This window comes from Callorhinus ursinus, unplaced genomic scaffold, assembly GCF_003265705.2.
Source record: "Callorhinus ursinus isolate GAN/ISIS: 27379988/994484 unplaced genomic scaffold, GSC_fseal_2.0 scaffold18, whole genome shotgun sequence".
In the NCBI taxonomy this organism is placed as follows: Eukaryota; Metazoa; Chordata; class Mammalia; order Carnivora; family Otariidae; genus Callorhinus; species Callorhinus ursinus.
The window spans coordinates 7,848,267-7,860,719 of record NW_027397080.1 but is presented as its reverse complement, the minus strand read 5'-3'; the positions used below and the strand labels follow the sequence as shown (position 1 = coordinate 7,860,719).

Genomic DNA, 12,453 nt, shown 5'->3' with positions numbered 1-12,453 from the left:
CCAGCTCTCGCAGCAATGGGTGGGACCTGAGGGGAGGCTGGCTGGCAAGGTGGCAGCTGCCCCGAGAGAGCCCTGCGTGTGCCACTGCCCAGGCAGGTGGGGGCCGCGCTGCACTCGCCTTGTTTGGAGGAACCCTGTCCCGTGCAGGACTGGGTCTTCAGGAAACCCAACTCTTGTCATCACAGCTGAGTGGGCGTCAGGGATGCCGAGAGGAAATTCGTGAAAGGGAAAGACTCCTTCCACCAGAAGCAAGAAAACCCTGGTGCAACCAGGGTTGTCGCTGATGAGCTGTGGGCACTTAGGAAACCCACTGTCTCTCGAATCACGCTTGCTGCACCACTTGCTAAGTGTCGAAGATGCTCAAGAGCACCGCACAGCTGCCCACTTAGGTGACTAATAAGCTTGGAGTAAATGTCAACCCCTTCTATGTTTCTAAATTTACCAAAACCCTTCACATAGCTCTTCTCACTTAAAACTTACAATCCTGTAAGGGATAGATCATCATCTCCATCAATACACAAGAAATTGAAACCGAAAGGGAAGATGGCTTACCCAAGGTCACTTAGCTGGTAAGAGGCTGAGCTGAGACTTGAACCCAGGTCTGGGTCACTTGCAATTCAGCAAGCTTTCCCGAGTTGATTATGCACGAGTTCCTTCCCCTCCTCCCTGAACCTCCTCCTCCAAATGTGCACCCTCCCATGCAAATGTGCAGAGAGGAGGCATTGTAAACAACTAAACACTTGAACAGTTGGAGATGGTACCTGGCCCCCATCATCCAGATTAAAGTCAGACATAATACAGTCGCCGCACGGGCGCCTGGGTGGCTCAGTTGGTTAAGCGACTGCCTTCGGCTCAGGTCATGATCCTGGAGTCCCGGGATCGAGTCCCGCATCGGGCTCCCCACTCAGTGGGGAGTCTGCTTCTCCCTCTGACCCTCTTCCCTCTCGTGCTCTCATTCTCTCTCTCTCTCTCTCTCTCTCTCTCTCAAATAAATAAATAAAATTTAAAAAAAAAATACAGTCACCGCACAATCTGGACTCTCCTTGGGCAGGCAGAATTCCTCCTCTTCGGAGCCTAGGATCCCACCGGCTTTGAAAAACCACTACTCTGTCAAGAGAATTTTGAGGTCAATTTCTAAATGTGGATCTGGTAGAGACCGGAAGGAAAGAGACCTAAATTCTTCATTTCATCCCAACAGATTGTCTCATCAGCACGGAAGGGGTCCTGACCACCGAGAATCTATTTCCCTGAGGGAAAGAGAAAACAGCTTACATCTAATATCTCAACCCATAAGCTATGGCATGAAGCAGCAGCATGGTGGGGGGCGCCTGCGTGGCTCAGTTGGTTGAGCGTCCGACCCTTGATTTGGGTTCAGGTCATGATCTCAGGGTTGTGAGACTGAGCCCCACATCAGGCTCCATGCTCAGCAGGGAGTCAGTTTGAGATTCTGTCTCTCTCCTTCTCCCTCTCCCCTGACTCACTGCTCTCTAATAAATAAAATCTTTAACAAAAAAGGAGCACTGGAAGTATTCCCACTATGATTATTCTCCTTTATAAATATGAGTCCAGTAAAAACACCAACAGAGTTCTTTCTTCATTGGGTGACTGGGTGGGGTATGATTAGCTAACTGAAAAATTCCAGGGAAAACAGGCATAACGAACGGGGGTGGGAGTACAAGAAGGTTGCAGAAACCTGTAAGACACTAAGCCTTTGGAAACCTAATGTCCATCAGTAAGGGGCTAGTTAAATAAACTATGGTATACCCAAAACAACAGAAAAATATGCAACTGTTTTAGAAAAAAATTAAGGAAGCTCCTTATGTATTCACATAGAATGATCTCTAAGATACAGTAATTGGAAAAAAAAAGGTGCAAAGCTGAGTCTGTAGCATGCTACTATTCGTACAAAATTAAGAAAACCCCAAAACCCATTTGTTTGTTGTATTAGTTATCTATTGCTGTAGGACAAATTACCCCAAAACTTAATGATTTAAAAAAAACATTTATTGGGGCGCCTGGGTGGCTCAGTCGTTAAGCGTCTGCCTTCAGCTCAGGTCATGATCCCAGGGTCCTGGGATCAAGTCCCACATCGGGCCCCCTCCTTGGGAAGCCTGCTCTCCCTCTCCCACTTCCCCTGCTTGTGTTCCTGCTCTCGCGCTCTGTCAAATAAATAAATAAAATCTTAAAAAAACACATTTATTATGTTTCCATGGGTCAGGAATCTGCACACAGCTTAGCTGGTTGCCTTTGTCTTAGGTCCTCACGAAGTTGTAATTGAGCTGTTAGCTGGGGCTGTGGTCTCAAATGAAGGCTCAACTGGGGGGGGAGGTTAGGGATTTGCTTCCAAGCTGTCATGTGGTTGCTGGCTGGCTTCTCACATGAGCACTCCATGGGGCTGCCTTGGAGCACTGCAGCTGACCTCTTTGAGGGTGAGGGATACGAGAGTGAGCGATGGACCCAAGTTGGAAGCTGCAGTCTTTTTTTTTTTTATCAGTTATTTTCAGAAGTAACACCCCACTACTTCTGCAGTAGTCTGTTCATAGAAGCAAATCTGTAAGCCCAGCCCACACTGAAGGAGAGGAGAGTACACAAGGACATGAATACCAGAGGTGGGACACTTGGGGACTATCTTAGAGGCTACCAACCACTGTGCGGATATGGGTAAAGACTATTTTTGGAAGAATACATCAGAAACATTTTACACTGGTTGCCTCCAGGGAAGGGAAGTGAGTAACTGGGAGAGGTGAACTTTTCACTGAATGTGCTCTTGTACCCTTTGAATTTTACACAATGTGAATGTGTCACTTATTCAAAAGATAAATTTATTTTAAATTTAAGAAGGACAATTAAAAAGATTGCATTTTAATAGTAAAAAAATAAGGAACAAAATAAAAAGTGATAAGTAATACATAGTTATGAAGCACTGTAAAATCCTTGTATCTATTTATGGTCAGGATTTAAAGAGCTCTGTACCACACACACACACACACACACACACCCACACCCACACACACACACACCTCCCACTTGCAGAACAAAATACATACTCTCGAGCCAGGCATTCAGGGCTCTTCACAATTGGACTCCAGTCCACCCTAGGGAGCCATTCCTCCATCCCTCTATGAACGCTACTGAGTTGGTCAGTGGAACTATTAACATTTGCCAGTTCTAGGAGATAAAAGCAACAAGCACAATGCCTGGTACACAGCAAACTTTTGATCCATGCTGGATTCCAATCTTTCTCAAACACTGCTTTTGCTTATTAGACTATCCCCTGGGCATGCAACACCCTGTGCTCCTCTCCATCCCCAAGTCCTAATTCAGATGTCACTGTCACTATGAAGTATTCCGACAAGCCATTAGTTACCACCTCTCTTCTGTTTTTTTTAAGATTTTATTTATTTGTTAGAGAGAGAGAACACAAGCAGGGGGAGCAGCAGAGGGAGAGGGAGAAGGCGCCCCCCTGAGCAAGGAGCTGGATGCAGGACTCGATCCCAGGACCCTGGGGATCATGACCTGAGCCAAAGGCAGTTGTTTAATAACCAACTGAGCCCCCCAGGTGTCCCCTCTCTTCCGTTTAATGTCAAATATAACACTTTTTTTTTTTTTTTACCTCCCCATAACTTATAACTGGAGGTTTGTGCCCTTTACTGCCTTTCACCTATTTTGTCCATCCTCCAGCCCCACAAAACACTTATTATTGTTTTACAATTTAAGTCTCCTCAACTCAGTCTGGTCCCTGGATCATCAGCATCAACAGTACCTGAGACCTTGTGAGAAATGTAGAATCTAGGGCACTGCCACCCTAGGCCTACAGAATCAGAATCTGAATTTTAACAAGAGCTCAGTTATTTCTATACACATTAAAACTTAAGAGACACTGGTTTAAATGTTTCCCTGGTTGAACTATAAACCTTTATAGGGATCTCCTTCATCTGACCCAGAGCACATCATAAGGCCTGATACCCAAATGTTTATAAGTTTTATTTATAATTATTATGTATGTGATACATTTTTTAAGCTCCTGGAAAAATATCTACCATATTGTTAAAAAGAGTAGACCATGTGCATTTTTACTTTCTGTAATACTTCGGTTTTTCACAATCACAATGTATGATCTTTATAGGTAGAAACACATGAACATCTGGAAAAATAAAAGCTCTAATACATTCATAAAATGGTATATATGTGTAATGGTATCTACTGTACTTTCATTGAGCTATTTTTACAGATACGAAAAGATGGCCAAACTATGTTTTGTTTTTTTTTTTTACTTTTTAAAAAAAGACTAAGTAACAGTATATATCAATGATACTATATTTGGGGATTTTTTTTTTTTATTTGTGAATATGGACACTGAAAGGGTATATATCAGAGTATCTCTGATGGAGCTTGCTTCATACTTTTCTACACTTATATTTTTTTCTACAGTTTTCCTATGACTTTTTAAAAAGCATATATATCACTTTTGTAGTAAGAAAAAAGTCATCTTCATTTTAAAAATATCTATACTCTTTATTAAACCTCTTTACATCCAATGACCCAGATTTGTCCACAGCCCCCGAAGCTGACAGGTCTGGAAGTACCCGACCATTTCACAGATGAAGGCACTGGGCTTCAGAAACGTAGCCCTGATGGCCTGATTCTGGGCGGTCTTCTCCCACCGTGCAGCTACTCCAAGATCAGAGGAATGTGGCAAATCAGGCGCCAGCTTTGGTCAAAACCCCTGTCATTTTAGCAGTCTTGGCTACCCCCAGGCACTTACTCTCAGACGGGGTGGGAGGACAACTCCTCAAAGACAAAGCTCTGAGCCTAACTCATGCTACACCACCTCCCCCTGGTGGCGGGCTCCGGAAACTGTCATGATGGCTTGGAGCTACAGCAGTTGGAAAACAATGACACACTGCCCTGACCTCAGATGGTTCGACTGGGGATTTTTCAACTCTTCTGTCGCTGCAAAAGGCAATACGTGTCCACCAGAAACCGTACTTCACAAACGTGGGTCTCTTCCCAAGCTGGCAACATGCGGCCCGCTCCTCTCTCGTGATGCTGGGCAGCAGCACACACACCACAGCTTAGTCCACCCCCAGATCACGAGGGTAAACAACTGACACAGCCATTCGATGCCCATACATTGTCCTGTTTTTCAATCAGTTACAGAGATAGTCAACATTTCATTATAAAACAGGCCTTGTGTTAGATTATTTTGCCCAACTGTAGGCTAATGTGAGTGTTTGGAGCACATTTAAGGTAGGCTAGACTAACGTTTGGTAGGTTAGGTGTATTAAATGCATTTTTGACTTACAATATTTTCAATTTACGATGGGATTATCAGGATGTAACCCCACTCTAAGTCGAGGAAGAGCTGTACTGTCTTCCATCAATTATCACCTTTATTTCTTTAAATCATCAAGAAGAATCATCTTCCATCAAAGAATCAGGGACCGACACAAATACACAGAACAGGGCTGGGTGTCAAACAAGCTCAGAGCTCTGGGTGATGCTGAGGGTGGTGCCACACCCCCTCCCCTACCACTTCTGTGGCAGTAGTCCCTACCCCAGTGTTCTCCTGCATTGCCTTTCCTGCATTCTCTCTGCCTCCTCCACTCTGGAGCCTAGGAAAGGGCAATGTGCCCTCAGCTGTGACATCACAGGGAGAGACCCCAGCATCAGAAGCCAGTAGTCCTCAGGCTCTAGGCACTGATTTTTCAAGTATGTCAGGTTACCATACCAGAAAGCACCAACATCAGTCTTCAACTGTGTCCCCCTAGTTTGCTGGTAAACACACGGCTTCCTTACTCTTCCAGGAAGAAGGAAACATTCAACAGGGTATCTGGAATAGGAAGAGAGAAAAACTGGCATATCACCTCTCCAGAGAACACAAAACATCCGATTTATAAAAAATACAGGGGCACTGCAAGGGCATCTCTGTAATGCTTCCAAAGAAGTGAGACCTACAAAGAGACCACAGACACGAAGGAATAAATGAAAACCAGTACCTTGTACAAGGCTTTGGTGTTCATCTTCTGAAATTTGGTTCCAGGCCTTGGGCAAAGCTTGGATGTTTGCTAAATCTCCCCACTGGATCGAGGACAGGAGGTACTTCCTCTTCAGGTAACTTCCTGGAAGTTAAGGACTGCTCAAAAAGCAAATGAGGGTGCCTGGGTGGCTCAGTTAAGTGTCTGCCTTTGGCTCGGGTCATGATCCCAGGGTCCTGGGATCAAGCCCCGCACCAGGCTCCCTGCTCAGTGGGGAGTCTGCCTCTCCCTCTACCCTTCCCCCCCTGCTCGTGATCTCGCTCCCAAATAAATAAATAAAATATTAAAAAAAAAAAAAAAGCAAATGAAATATGCTGAAGGGGGAAAATGCCCTGGGGAGAGATACAGGAAGCAAAGAGTGAAAGAGGGGCTATCATTCTATTCACCAGGTGGCAGCACTCACCTACACCACCCATCTTTACCAAGCACCCCTTCACTCACAGTCCTATGGGGGTGGAGGGATGAAACATCGCCCCAACAACCTAGGATCTCACTGTGGTGGGGAAAAAAACCAGCAAATGAAAACAAAGAGTCTCAGTGATATCAAAGAGGCCACTGCGGCGCCTACCTCCCACTTAGAGGGCGGCAGGGAGATTCCGGCTGGCAGGAAGAGCATAAGCAAAGGCACAGAAGTGGGGAAGCATGGATTAGTTTCAGGGCCAAATCCCCCAATCTGGCCGGCAAAGAAATGTGTGGAACAGTAGGAAAGGTGGCTGAGTCATTTGCAACGACATGGATGGAACTGGAGGGTGTTATGCTGAGTGAAATAAGTCAATCAGAGAAAGACATGTATCATATGACCTCACTGATATGAGGAATTCTTAATCTCAGGAAACAAACTGAGGGTTGCTGGAGTGGTGGGGGGTGGGAGGGATGGGGTGGCTGGGTGATAGACATTGGGGAGGGTATGTGCTTTGGGGAGGGTATGTGCTATGGTGAGCGCTGTGAATTGTGTAAGACTGTTGAATCACAGACCTGTACCTCTGAAACAAGTAATGCAATATATGTTAAGAAAAAAAAAAAAAGATAGCAGGAGGGGAAGAATGAAGTGGGGGAATCGGAGGGGGTGACGAACCATGAGAGATGATGGACTCTAAAAAACAAACTGAGGGTTCTAGAGGGGAGGGGGTGGGGGGATGGGTTAGCCTGGTGATGGGTATTAAAGAGGGCACGTTCTGCGTGGAGCACTGGGTGTTATGCACAAACAATGAATCATGGAACACTACATCAAAAATTAATGATGTAATGTACGGTGATTAGCATAACAATAAAAATTTTAAAGAAAAAAAAAAAAGGAAAGGTGGCTGAGAGGTAGGTTGAACCAGCACACAAAAAGGCATGTAATCACCATCCACCTTTTTCAAAGAAATGGAACAAACAATCCTAAAATTTGTATGGAACCAGAAGAGACCCCAAATAGCCAGAGGAATACTGAAAAAGAAAAGCAAAGCTGGTGGCATCACAATTCCGGACTTCCAGCTCTATTACAAAGCTGTCATCATCAAGACAGTATGGTACTGGCACAAAAACAGACACATAGATCAATGGAACAGAATAGAGAGCCCAGAAATAGACCCTCAACTCTATGGTCAACTCATCTTTGACAAAGCAGGAAAGAATGTCCAATGGCAAAAAGACAGTCTCTTCAACAAATGGTGTTGGGAAAATTGGACAGCCACATGCAGAAGAATGAAACTGGACCATTTCCTTACACCACACACAAAAATAGACTCCAAATGGTTGAAAGACCTAAACGTGAGACAGGAGTCCATCAAAATCCTAAAGGAGAACACAGGCAGCAACCTCTTCGACCTCAGCCACAGCAACTTCTTCCTAGAAACATCGCCAAAGGCAAGGGAAGCCAGGGCAAAAATGAACTATTGGGATTTCATCAAGATAAAAAGCTTTTGCACAGCAAAAGAAACAGTCCACAAAACCAAAAGACAACCGACACAATGGGAGAAAATATTTGCAAATGACATATCAGATAAAGGGCTAGTATCCAAAATCTATAAAGAACTTATCAAACTCAACACCCAAAGAACAAATAATCCAATCAAGAAATGGGCAGAAGGGGCGCCTGGGTGGCTCAGTCGTTAAGCGTCTGCCTTCGGCTCAGGTCATGATCCCAGGGTCTTGGGATCGAGCCCCACATCGGGCTCCCTGCTCCGCGGGAAGCCTGCTTCGCTTCTCCCTCTCCCACTCCTCCTGCTTGTGTTCCCTCTCTCACTGTGTCTCTCTCTGTCAAATAAATAAATAAAATCTTTAAAAAAAAAAAAAAAAAAAAGAAATGGGCAGAAGACATGAACAGACATTTTTCCAAAGAAGACATCCAAATGGCCAACAGACACATGAAAAAGTGCTCAACATCGCTCAGCATCAGGGAAATCCAAATCAAAACCTTCCATGAGATAGCACCTCATACCAGTCAGAATGGCTAAAATTAACAAGTCAGGAAACAACAGATGTTGGCAGGGATGCGGAGAAAGGGGAACCCTCCTACACTGTTGGTGGGAATGCAAGCTGGTGCAGCCACTCTGGAAAACAGTATGGAGATTCCTCAAACAGTTGAAAATAGAGCTACCATACGATCCAGCAATGGCACTACTGGGTATTTACCACAAAGATACAAATGTAGGGATCCGAAGGGGTACATGCACCCCAGTTTATAGCAGCAATGTCCACAATAGCCAAACTGTGGAAAGAGTCAAGATGTCCATAATATTCCATTCCATATACACAATGGAATATTATGCAGCCATCAAAAGGAATGAGATCTTGCCATTTGCAACGACGTGGATGGAACTGGAGGGTGTGATGCTGAGTGAAATAAGTCAATCAGAGAAAGACATGTATCATATGACCTCACTGATATGAGGAATTCTTAATCTCAGGAAACAAACTGAGGGTTGCTGGAGTGGTGGGGGGTGGGAGGGACTGGGTGGCTGGGTGATAGACATTGGGGAGGGTATGTGCTATGGTGAGCACTGTGAATTGTACAAGACTGATGAATCACAGATCTGTACTTCTGAAACAAATAATGCAATATATGTTAAGAAAAAAAAAAAGAAGATAGCAGGAGGGGAAGAATGAAGGGGAGTAAGTCGGAGGGGGAGACGAACCATGAGAGACGACGGACTCTGAAAAACAAACTGAGGGTTCTAGAGGGGAGGAGGGTGGGGGGACGGATTAGCCTGGTGATGGGTATTAAAGAGGGCACGTTCTGCGTGGAGCACTGGGTGTTATGCACAAAGAATGAATCATGGAACACTACATGAAGAACTAATGATGTAATGTATGGTGATTAACATAACAATAAAAAAATTAAAAAAAAGACTTCCTGAAGCAGCTCTGGACACTGAAACGTGTGCAAAGGATACGAATTTCGATAATGTCTCTCAATATCTTGCAACCATTCCAACATGTCAGCCACAGAAGGGCTGACCACTGAAGCCTGCAAAACAGCATCAATGCCAATCGAGTCTGCATGCTGCTCATAGATCTCAAGCACCTGCTCCACGTGCCTGCTGACGGTGTCACGCACCTTGAGGAGGGTGGCTCTGGGGGAAAAAAGGCTATTAGACAACACCATGAGAAGGCCTGAGGCAGGATTCCTCAACCTCAGCACACTCACATTTCGACCTGGATGGTTCTTTGTGGTGAGGAGCTGCCCTGTGCATTTTAGGGCACTGAGCAGCATCCTTGGCCACTACCCACTAGATGACAGGAGCAAACCATGCCCCATCCTCCCCAAGTTGTGACGATCAATAATGTCTCCAGATACTGCCAAATGTCCAAATGGGAAAAATTGCTCTGGGTGCACATAGACTACTGCGGATTTTAGGAAAGTTACTTATCCTCAGTCGTGTATAAAAACGGTCTGTTTTGCTCACTGCACACCCTAAGTACCTAGAATACTGAGATTGGCACATAGAACGACAAACACTTGTCCAATGAATGAATGAGTGAAAGGGTTCTTGTGAAGATTAAATGCAATAGTGCTTATAAGGTGCTTAGGGAAGTGCCTAGCTCACGGTCAGTATTGTTATTATTCCACTGGTGACTCCAAGGGACTCAGCCACCGAGAAGGCCACAACTTCCCAGAGGGCAAAGCATGCCTTAACCTAGAATTGTGGCTTTCAAAATGTGTGGCCACAATTAAAAAAAGAGATTTAAAATAACAGCCCAATACTCACACACAAAAATATGCCATCAACTAAAATAAAAGTTCACTACCTCAGAACATACCACAACATAATTTGACAGTCTCTCCTCTAATCAGCTAAGAAACTAAGTCTGGTTCATTGTTATATTCCCAGCACCTTGCGCTTGGCATCCCATAGGTGCTTAGTTATTTTGTACAAATGCTACACAGAAGGTCCCCATATTTGACCATTTCCCATTAGTCTACAGCACAGACTATATACACCAGAAACTATTTTTGTTCTAGTCAAGAAAAGGCCTATGTGCGGGGCGCCTGGGTGGCTCAGTTGGTTAAGCATCCGACCTGTGATTTTGGCTCAGGTCATGATCTCATGGGTCATGAGATGGAGCCCCATATGGGGCTCTGTGCTCAGTGCGGAGTCTGCTTGAGATTCTCTCTCCCTCTCCCTCTCCCTCTGCCCCTTCCCCCACTTGTGCTCTTTCTGTAAAGTAAATAAATCTTAAAAAGAAGGAAGGAAAGAAAGAAAGAGAGAGAGGAAGGGAGGAAGGGAGGAAGGGAGGAAGGAAGAAAGGAAGGAAGGAAGGAAGGATGGAAAGGCCTATGTGCCAGGTCTCTTGTCTATCCTCAATACTTACAACTGTAAGATAGAGGGTCTCACTTCAGAGTTTAACTGTTTAACAGAGTTAAGCACTAAGAGTTTAGAGACGTACTATTACTGGCACAGAGACACCAATGTACAGCAGAACAGAGTGGTGGCTGAACACTCTGGCCTTGGTGTCAGGCAAACTTGAGTTAGACTCCCAGCTTTACCATTTACTAGCTGTGCAACCACAGGCAATCTGAGCCTGTTTCCTCACCAGCAAAATGGGATTAAGTGCGGTTAAGTCAGAGATGTTGAAAAGATTTTATATGAGAATATATGTAAAACCCTTAGCTCTAGCACCTACTAAGTTTAAAGTACAATTCCTCATTGCTTTTGACAAAAGAAGACAATAGAGAAGGGCTTAGTAAGCTTTCTCGATTGCTTTTCTTTTCCACTTTTGTAACTTCTACTGAGACCACCACTGCCGTGCCCTATGTGACAAGGGAAATGCCATAAAATGAGTTTTTAAAAAAAGACTGATTTATTTATTTGAAAGAGGCAGAGTCTCAAGCAGACTCTGCACCGAGTGCAGAGCCCAACATGGGGCTTGATCTCACCGCCTGAGATCACGACCTGGGCCAAAACCAAGAGCCGGAAGCCCAACTGACTGCACCACCCAGGCACCCCATAAAATGACTCTGACAAGAGGTCCCATTGCAACAAGCAAGGTTGAGACACCTCCAAATACCATGTTCTCAAGTAAAGGGAAAAACACTCTTCTGACTGATCCTCGCTACTTATTAAACACCAAGTTTTTCAAATCTTTCCACCAAGAAGGAGTGGCATCGAACTCTTACAGCCTCTCCCCTAACTTGTCCAAGACAGTGTCGCCAGCCGCCAGCTGCTTGCGCCTCAGCCGCTCTTTTAAGTCTGGGAAGGCCCGAAGTGGAGGCACGTCCCCAAACCGCAGATTGTGGGCCGCCTGCAGCTGCTCTGCCAGGTTGCTGAGGGAGGCCAGGAGGGGCTGGCTGTCCCTCAGCGTGCTCTGCCACAGGCCCTGCTGCTCCTCCACCACGGGAAAGCATTTCCTCAGGGCCTCGTGCACAGCAAGCAAAGGCTGCTCTGGAGTCATCTTCTGCCGAGATAAACAAACAACAGAAAGAAAAACAAAACAAAACAAAAAACAGCATTAGGGTCTCAAGTCGGAAGGGGAAGTAGCGGGTCCAGTGATTTCCGTGCGCAAGTGAGGTCCCGCTAAACCAGGGTCCCCTCACGAAGGACTGTGTATCCCTTCCGACAGGACGTCCTGACGCGAGGCGTTGTCTTACCTTTAGAGGGGCTCCGGAGGCCGGGCCTTGGTTTCCCACCTCCGGGAGGGCTTCCCGACCAGCCCTCGGAGGAGGTTCGCCCGCGGCTCGGGTAGTCTCCAGCTTCAGACTGCGGATTCCCCGGGCCGAAGCGCTGTCTCCGAACCCGTACTTCCAGAGCCAGAATCTTGTCTCCTTTCCCGGAAACTGCCGGTAGCTTTCCCTAAACCAGCGGGAAAACTTCAAGCTAACTCCCTCAAAGTTTCAGGACCCGCCAGGGCCGCCACCAAGCGCCCGCCGTCTCTCTGCGCATGCCCCAACGCAGCCACCGAGTCGCGAACGTATGTCGTAGACCGCAGT

The 12,453-nt window shown here is 45.7% G+C and overlaps 1 protein-coding gene across 4 annotated transcripts; it reads right to left on the bottom strand.

Moving 5' to 3' along the window:
• Window positions 1-4,490: 4,490 nt before the first annotated feature.
• On the bottom strand, window positions 4,491-12,421 carry AIRIM (AFG2 interacting ribosome maturation factor). 4 transcript variants are annotated; one of them, XR_012381286.1, is made up of 6 exons: window positions 12,115-12,421; window positions 11,644-11,921; window positions 9,419-9,598; window positions 6,000-6,122; window positions 5,732-5,833; window positions 4,491-5,139 (listed from the first exon to the last, which is right to left on the bottom strand). XR_012381286.1 is itself a non-coding variant. In XM_025856798.2 (5 exons), exons 2-4 carry the CDS (start codon window positions 11,916-11,918, stop codon window positions 6,020-6,022), a joined length of 558 nt encoding a protein of 185 aa, XP_025712583.1. In that variant the 5' UTR covers window positions 11,919-11,921; window positions 12,115-12,421; the 3' UTR covers window positions 4,491-5,833; window positions 6,000-6,019. The 4 variants fall into 4 exon arrangements, 2 of the variants coding, with proteins under 2 accessions (XP_025712583.1, XP_025712582.1); XR_003205214.2 differs by having other exon boundaries at window positions 6,000-6,118; window positions 12,115-12,420; XM_025856798.2 differs by having other exon boundaries at window positions 4,491-5,833.
• Window positions 12,422-12,453: the final 32 nt, after the last annotated feature.

Bases quoted from the DNA above. Each gene is read 5' to 3' on its own strand.
- AIRIM (XM_025856797.2), bottom strand. From the start codon at position 11,918: ATGACTCCAGAGCAGCCTTTGCTTGCTGTGCACGAGGCCCTGAGGAAA. The intron at 9,599-11,643 runs GTAAGAGTTCGA...TTTTTCCCCCAG, and splicing joins GACAAGTTAGGGGAGAGGCT to AGCCACCCTCCTCAAGGTGC. The intron at 5,834-5,999 runs GTACTGGTTTTC...TTCCTATTCCAG, and splicing joins ACACCAAAGCCTTGTACAAG to ATACCCTGTTGAATGTTTCC.